An 8,639-nucleotide genomic window follows, 5' to 3' on the forward strand; every position below is an offset into this window, starting at 1 on the left:
AGGAGAATGTAAAAAGAAATAACTTTTATCCATACTGGAATTAGGGGTGCAGGGGTGTTTGGGGAGAGCGGGGCAGACAGACCCCACACTGCCCACCAACAGGGGCTGTTCTGGAGATGAGCCGTGGGACAAGGGCTGCCCAAGGACAACCTCGGCCCGCAGGGAAGGGGTACCGAAGTGTTACAGCCCTCAGGCGCTGCTCGCCAATGCAGGGCTGCAAGAGGAGCTCAGGGAAAGGACAGACACTCACATAAAGAAAAAAGAAAAAAAGGTTTATTTAGGGCTCCATCCTCTACTACCTCCCCGCCTGAAGTGTCCCGGGTCTGCAAGGGCACAGCTATTTAAAGAGTGATCTGGCATCCCCGTAGGCACCACAAGCTCTGCTACAGATACTCAAGAAGCAAGTTCACAGCCCCATTTTCTGCTGCCTGCAGGTATGCTTCACAGGAGGCCCTTGGCCACCACCACCACCTTCACCCAACCTCTTGTGATGGACAGGGTACAAACCCAGAGAAACCCGATGGAAAGGGTTAAGCAGCCTGTGGATGCTCTGCCTGTGCACTTACCACCTGGAGCAGCTTCACTCACAACTGGGAAGCATTAAAGGTTTAGCATGAGCTGATGCAGGTGGTACAGCTTTTGGCTGCAGGCTCTTTGATGCATTGGTCTGGACTAGCTTTGGGGATCTTCTGCCAGCCCATAGGGACAACCCGGTGAGAGGCCACCTCTTGCCAAGGGGGACCCTGTCACTGGGGCCAGCCCCTCAGCGGCTCCATGGGGTTGGGCAGGAGTCTTACTGCTCCATCTAGACCTTTTCATCAAGGAAAAACTCATCTTGAATGGGCATTTGAGGAGGTTAAGCTTAGCAACAATGATGCTGGGGAAAGAGGGAAGGTCCAAAGGCATTGCCTTTTTCATGCCATTTAAATTAAGATGTCAAATGTGAAAATAACTTGAAAGGCAGTAGCCCTGTTTTATTAATAGCAATTATTTATTAGCCTCCTTGATTTACAGTATGTTTCTGAAAGTCATCAGTCCATCACAATCAGTCCGTCAGCACAGGGGCTGAGTTGTTCTTCTTGGTCAACACAATATGGAATATAGATCTGAATATTAGAAGCCAAATACAACCTTCATTTTGCATGCACATATCCCACCAACGGGAGGCCCGTAAATGAATCCTGTATAGCCCTTAGACACATGCATTTGCAGACACTGGGGGAGAGGTGGGAGCTTCTATACATCGCCACTGGAAACCCAGGGGGTCCTGGAAATCACCAGGGAAGAGCCATCAGGGCTAGAGCAACCTCAGAAAACATCATGGCACACATACCCCAGCCACCAAAAAAGGGGGAAATCCACCTCGTGATCTTGCTTCTGGGTTTTGACATGAAAAGCTATCTGTCCATCCATCCATCTAACTGCAGTATTTGATGCTCACACAGCACAGGCACCTCCACCCACCCGTTAGCATCTCTATTTCCAGATTTCTCCTTTCCCCCCCCCCGCCTCGCTGTGGGGTTTTGCCTGTCCAGCTGTCTGTCCGCACGACTTCTGCCCATCACCACGGCACGCGAGCGTCTGCCCGCTGGAACCAGGGCTGAGCCAGCATTTCCCAGGGATCACATCGTGCTCATTACAGGAGGCCAGACGAAATTAAATTGGGGCCCACTGGCTCTGCCATCTGAACTTCATCACTGCTAAAGACGCAATAAAAGTAATAGCAACAACGAACAAGCCTCTACCAGATGTGTAACTCTATCCAGTGAGATTAAGGAATAAGGGCCATATTTTGGGTTTGGGGTTGTTTTTTTTTTTGTTGTGTTCCCCCCACACACCCCATCTTTCCTTGGGAATAATTGATTATTTGGACGCCTGTAGAAGATGAATGTTAAGAGGGTGACTTCTGGGAGGAGAGGAGGTTCAGGGGGTGTTGGGATGGAGGGACAACAAGGTTTTATTGACTTGAAGCAGATACAACATACAACTGAATGATGATGCCTAATCATGCCTGAAATGGGAAAAATGGGGCAGGGGGGGGAGCAGGGAATAAAAAAGCAGCAAGTGAGGCACCACTCTCATTTGGGGAGGTTGTTCAGCTTGCTCCTCAATAATAATTTATAGTGGGATCACATGAAATATCACACCAGAGCAGGGTGCCCTGGAAAGGCAGCTACATCCACTGGGTCCTCTGCCTCACCACCAAAAACGTGCAGGTGAAGGCTCACCCCTGGGTTTCGCCCACATCCAGACAGCTCAAACACACACAACAACACAAGAGGTGAGATTAAAAAAAAAAGTGCAGGATAAACAGCATAGTTGGTAAAATAACCTCCAGCATCCCAAGAAGGATGGTCCTTCTCTCTGCCTTCCCCCAGAGTCCACAGTCACGTTGCTGCCCACCAACACCACGATGCTCCCAAGCCCGATGCTGCTGCTGGTCCCACAGGTCACTTAGTGGGACCCGACACAAAGCTGGGGTTGAAACAAAATGCGGGGAGTTTGGGATTTTTGCTGGAAATCCCATTCATGGGGTTTTAGATCTGTTTTTCGGATCCCTTCTGGAGAGACAGTGCTCAATAAGTGACCTCCAACACATTCGTTTCCCCCCCGCTCTTCTCACCTTGTAAAAGCCCACGGCCCAAATGCATCATGAATCCAAAATACGTATTATTTTGAAAGCAAAATTTAAGTTAGACTTCACAAAAGACTTGACCTTTGCTGCACTTTAGTGGCATGAAAGTGTGCTTAGAAATAAAATACAGCACAGTCAAATCGCCTTCAAGTTTGAAAGCAGCTTTTTAAACCCCCCAAAATCAAAGCTAAGCTAGCTAATTCCCAGGTATCTTGCTCATGTCGGCCCTGTGGACTGGGAAAGAAAGAGCTTTTCTTTTGCTTATTAAAAACTCCAAAACTTTAGGAGCTTTGGTTTTTTGATAAAGACCAAATGTACTTAGTTTTTTAAGTCTGATGTGCAGGCCAACACATTGGGAATACACTTAAATACAAAATCCCTAGGAATATTGCCCCTCTTGCACTGAAAACAGAGCATCCTCCAGCTTTGAGGCTAACAGGTTTCCAGCTCTCCCCTCACAGGAAACCCTTGACTCCTGTTAATTGACAGAAACTCATTAAGCCACCGTAACACGATGGCTGGCGATCCTCCGTGCACCCAGATACAGCAAAGGGCTTTGCAGCAGCCAAGTCCTGGCCAGGCAAAAAAAGGATCCTAACGATACCCCTAATTAAAGCACATGGCAGTCTGGGTCACACGAGGCAGCGGAAGAAACCCTTGTAGCTCCACCAAAACCTTGTGCTGGGGCTGCCCTGTTGCTTTGCAAGAGCCAGAGCAGACCCTGGAGCCTGTGAGCAGGATCAGGCCCTGCAGCTGGGGAGAGGAGCCCCCAGTGCAGCCCCGATGCTTACAAGGGGCTCTCAGCACACATGTATTGGTAAATTTAAGGCAACACATAAATTCTGCAGATGTTTTAAAGTCCTAAGAATTGGGGGGGGGTTAACACCTGTATTAAAAAATACACATTTTAAGGACTATTTCACTTTATCTTCAACACTCCAGGAAAGGTACAACTTTTCCACTCTGTGCTTGGCAAAGCCTGTTTAGCTGTCACTGCTTTCCTACTTTCTGTTTTTCCCCGGGAGAAACACCTGCCTTGCACTGGCTGCTGGAGGCAGAGAGAAAGCAGAGCGCATCACGCTTATTTCACCAGGCAGAGCATCCAAAGTACAACCAACTACCCCAGAAGCCATCCATGAACCGAGCTTTGCCTGCACTCAGACAAAATAAGGGTAAAGACACCCCCAAGGCTAGCCAGCACACCAAAAAACATTATAAAGCAGCTTCCCAGCTGCCCTTTATTATAAGCATTGCAGGCCTGCTGTAGATACATACCAGGTGATCCCTGGTTTGCAATCTGGAGGAGAGAGCAGAGCAACCTCCTTTGCAATTAACAACTCTGTTAGCCCTGATCTGATGCAGCTGCCTGGTGTAGAGATATCTCAGGGCAGGAGCGGGGGTGCCAGCAGCTAATAGGAGCTGCTAACTTCTTACCGATGGTGTGTCTGCAATCAATAGGATGCTTAATGCAACAGGATTCCCCCTTCCAAGGCTCAAAAAACACAGAGGCGGTAGCACAGAGGTAGAGGCTGGGATAGGAGAACCTTTAAAAACATCTCCTAATGATAAAAAAAGCTTAGGGTTTGTGCAGCCTTTTGGGTAATTGGACCTCAAAGACCAAATTGCCTTAAAAGAAACAGCAAGAGCTCCCTTTGGGTCAACCCATGCCTATGCACCAAGTCCCACCAGGCTCCTGCCTTGACCCTACAGCCGTGTGCGGAGGTGCTTCTGCCGCCCGCCCCGGCCACTTGCCAAGCTTTAAGATACAAAAGTGTCTGTGCTTGTGCTATGCCCTGGCCCACATGAGAACTACAGCCTGGGTTTTTAAAAAACAAAAGAGCAACCACCACCTATCAAAAAGGCAACGTCATTTTCCCTATGGCCATTTTGCCGGGAGTGAGTCACCCCAGCTGGGTGTCTCACTCAGATGTGAAGAAAGGAGATGAATAAAACCAGAAGTGAGATTGAAGCTAATACACAAAGCAAATAAATCAGCTGGCCCCTGCCCCGCGGCTCAGCTCTGTCACACCGCGACCGGCAGCGGGTGTCCTGGCAGCCTGACACGGCCGGCCAGCAATTCCGCTTGCTCCCCAGCTGGTTTCTTTCACCAAATAAGGTCCATTCCCACTCGCCGGCACAGGCATGAGTAGCTACAGCCTATAAATCCCATCGGAGACAGCACACAAGCACGCGCTTAACCCATCTTCTGTTTAGCAAAGCGCTTGGGCCCCGAACCAGCGAACTCCTTGGGCGGGTGCTCATCTTTGAGCAAGGGACGAATATCACTGGCAAGGGGGAAAGCTGTGCGAGGGCGAGAGCACTCGGCGGGAGACACCGGGACGCCAACCTGATAGCAGCTCCCCCCGGTACCCTGGCTCGGGGCAGGGCTCTGCATCCCCTAGTACTGACAGCATCTCCATAGCAAGGCTATCGCTCCTCCCGAAACCCACTGGCTTCTCCTCGGACAGACACTAAGGGACGTTACGGATCCCACCAGCCCCACAAGTACGTAGTTTACCAGCAGAAATGTAATCGACAGCCGGCATTCATCAAGAGGAGGCAGGCGATGGAGGAGAGCTGGGAGACCCCCCCACTTCAGAATCACCGAACGCCAACAGGGGTTCACCACGACTTGGGGTGTCACGGCCGTAAGCCCGATGCCTGGTCTAGCTCTGCAGGAAACGTTTGCCCACTGGGACTGTGCAGCCCCTCATGCGGACACCAGCCCCAGCTTTCTCTTTGTAAACTCAGCACGTGGTTTTCTGCAGCCGATACGGTAATACAAAGTCATACCAGCTGCCTGGCCCTTGTTAGCATTAAAAATTAAAGACAGAGCAAACAAAACCTAAAGCTCCAACATTTATTATGGCAATTTCCCACCCACCCACAGACCTACACCGTGTTTTGTTGTATTTTTAATTCGTCACATCAGATGCGACTTCCGAGAAATGGCACGTCATGGAGATAACCAACAGGCTGGGTTGTCCACAAGAGCAAGACAGTCTTTTTCGCGGGGAAAGGAGCCCGTCGAAGCCATCGATAAGCCCTTGAGCTTGGTGGGTGGGTTTGCTTTTTTTTGTTTTTAGAAAATAAAAAAAGAAAGAGACAAACAAAAAAAAACCCCCAACCCCAAAGAACTGTTGTACTCTATTACAAAATATAAATACGATAGTCTTGCAGGCAGGAGGAGCCCGGGGAGCGCTGCCTTCGGCGGGTGACTTCTCAGGCTCTCCCAGGGATGCGGCGAGCCAGCAGGACAGAGGCCACCTCCGGACGCCGAGACGCCGCCGGCCGCTCGCCCCAGCTTCACCTCCTTTCAGAATTTAAGTGCTCTTGAACTTCCATCCGAAAACTGCCAGACGTCCGGGGCTCCCTGGGCACTGCGCCAGCTGGGGGGGTACGCCGAACCTACAGAAAGCATGGGGACAGAGGAGAGAACAGGTGTGACATGGCCCACGGTGCGAGTTATTCTCTTATTTTACTTTTTTTTTGTCTTTTTTTTTCTTTAACAACTAGGACACCCAACTGTCACAAAGCGATACGGCAGGATGGAGCCCTTCCTCCTCTCAGGCCACACTCTTGCCTCCGGCATCACTTGGCACCATGCAGGAACCACAGGGATCATTTAGGAGGCAAAAGCTCTGGCTTCTACTGAGAAACCCAGGCTGTTCCAAGAGCTCTGTTTGGGCAATGACCGAGCCCGCCTGTCTGAAAATTTCCTCCTATTCTTTCCCAAAACCTCAGGGGTTTCCCCCAGCACCCACACTGCATCCGGGTGCTGAAGACCCTCTTAAAGCCATCGGTACTGTTAATACACCATGCGGCGGGTGGTTCATGGAGGACTTTCCCCAGCTCATTACACGTTGGATATCACAGAGCATGGAAGTGCATGCTGCAGCAGCAAAGCTCAAGCTGCAAAGCCCCAGCCTGCGCCCAGCAAAGCGTGCAGGCAACTCACTATCGACTCTGGCAACGTGGGATGGGACGCCAGGACAACAAACGTCCCTGGCTTCGCTCACACAGAGAATGAGAGCGGCTGCAAGCCCCTGCTCGAGGCCAATCACCAAGCACCGCGCTACCCCAAATGGCAGGCTAAGGGCTACACTGCTGCCGGCGGTGGTGGTGAGGCCAGCGCATCATCAGCACACCCCGCAAAGTCCACCTCTGCATCCCGACTGGGGAGCCAGTTTCTATGGAAATTGCTTCATTAATACTTAAGAGAGTGGTTGAAGGGCTATGCGCGAGCTGCCACCAAGACTAGATAAGCAGCTCCTAGGCCAGATCTTCACCGACTGTAAACTGGAGTGGCTCCTCTGAAGTCAAGAGCATGTGCCCCGTTTCTCCCCGGGGAGGGCTTGTTGCTGCTGATGTCTGAGCCCAGCACGTTTCAGGCTTATGTTAAAGCTGGCTGAAACTTTCAAGGGACCCAAAAGCGCCACAGCCATCCCAGCCACAAGCCGTACCAGCACACCACCGCTGCAAACCATACATCCCGCCAAGGGGCACGAAACCTGCGGGGTCCCCAGCAGCCGAGCATCTGGGCTGGAGGAGCAGCGGCTCTCCAGTGACTCCAGCAAAGAGCCCTCCGGGCACTATCACTTTCCTAGTCAACACTATGATTCACCCATGCATCCACCAAAAATGGTTTTCAGCCTTCATAGGAGGAAAAAAGAGAGGGAGGGAGCTAAGAGCGGCTGGTATCTCTTCTCTTTTTTGTACAAACTCTGCACTTAGATAAACCCCGAAACTGTATCTCATCAGATACGCCACAGCCTCCTGAATGTGAAGCAAAGACATGGTATCACTTATGCCTGTATTTATCTCAGCCCTTGGAAACATAATAAATACAAAACATCTGTAGTCTAAATGCTGGATACTGTTTCAGCGCCTTCATTACATTAATCATTCAATTTGGAGGAGATTAAATACTAATGGCAAAGGGGTCTGTGCCATAAAAATGCATTCCTCCTCAAAAGTTGATGGGGTTTGAGATTTTAACAATAGAGACACTGTTACCCAAATATTGCTCTTATTTATAGAGACATCTTTCCGCACAGAGAGAAACAGGAAAGTTTCTAGGGAACGCGGGTCACGCGTGCGCGGGATGCCAAAGCAGCTCGAGAGCACACGATGGGGCCTTAGACATCCATGCTCCAACCCAACAAACTTCAATGGGTTTATCACACCATTAACTCATCACCACTGGCAGAATTCTGCTTTGGTGTTGAGGTGACAGCGCGTTGTCATTCACAAGCTACACTCTCGCCGGCCAGCCGGTGCTCAGACAACTTCTCCTACAGCAGGAGCTGCTTCTCCAAACTACCGCCCCAGCCCCGTGTGTGCGGTCGCAGGGCAACGCAGTGCCCGGAGGGCTCATTTAGCTCTCTGAAACCTGTGAAATTTAGCCTTCTGAAACCTGTAAATCAAATGCATCGCTGCGCAATTTAAAAATAAATAAATAAATCGTTGTACGCTTTCCACCCGTTAAATCTTGTAGCAGCGCATGGAGCCCAGATCTGCCTAGAGATGCCTGTATATATGATTACTTCACATGTAAAACACAGTATAGCAAAAGGTAGTGGAACGACAACCGCCATAGGATAGGCACGGGGTACAGCGCCCGCTCCGAAAGACAGCCAGGCTACGCTCGACCCTGGGCACACCAGCTAACACGAGTCCTCTAGGCAATGCCTCAACCGCAGTGCGAACAACCAGCAATAAAAATAGTGAGAGGGAGGGAGAGAACGGACTCTGTACACACTTTTCAGGGCCCGGGATCAAAAGTCGTGTCGTCAAGGCAGCTGCAAAGCGTTCTGCGCATCCCTGCGTACACCAGCACTCCCGGGGACCGTCACCGCGTCCATCCCATTCACCTCGAGCCCACCACACCGGGGCCGGACCCTGCCTCCCCTACACTGTGCTAGGGGTCCCTGCGGCAGCGCCCGCATCCACACGGCTCCAGCTCCGGCACGGCATCCACCTCGGCGACAGCCAGGGAGTACCG

At 50.9% G+C, this 8,639-nt stretch overlaps 1 protein-coding gene across 1 annotated transcript in view; it reads right to left on the reverse strand.

Annotated features, from left to right (window-relative positions):
• Window positions 1–5,481: 5,481 nt before the first annotated feature.
• BCL11A (BCL11 transcription factor A) overlaps window positions 5,482–8,639 on the reverse strand; it is a 74,740-nt gene continuing 71,582 nt past the window's right edge. Inside the window, 1 exon segment of the mRNA XM_052784005.1 lies at window positions 5,482–6,043. Within this exon segment, the coding sequence (XP_052639965.1) occupies window positions 5,952–6,043 (92 nt within the window). The 3' untranslated portion in view covers window positions 5,482–5,951.

Source organism: Harpia harpyja, chromosome 4 (assembly GCF_026419915.1).
Source record: "Harpia harpyja isolate bHarHar1 chromosome 4, bHarHar1 primary haplotype, whole genome shotgun sequence".
NCBI classification, from domain to species: Eukaryota; Metazoa; Chordata; class Aves; order Accipitriformes; family Accipitridae; genus Harpia; species Harpia harpyja.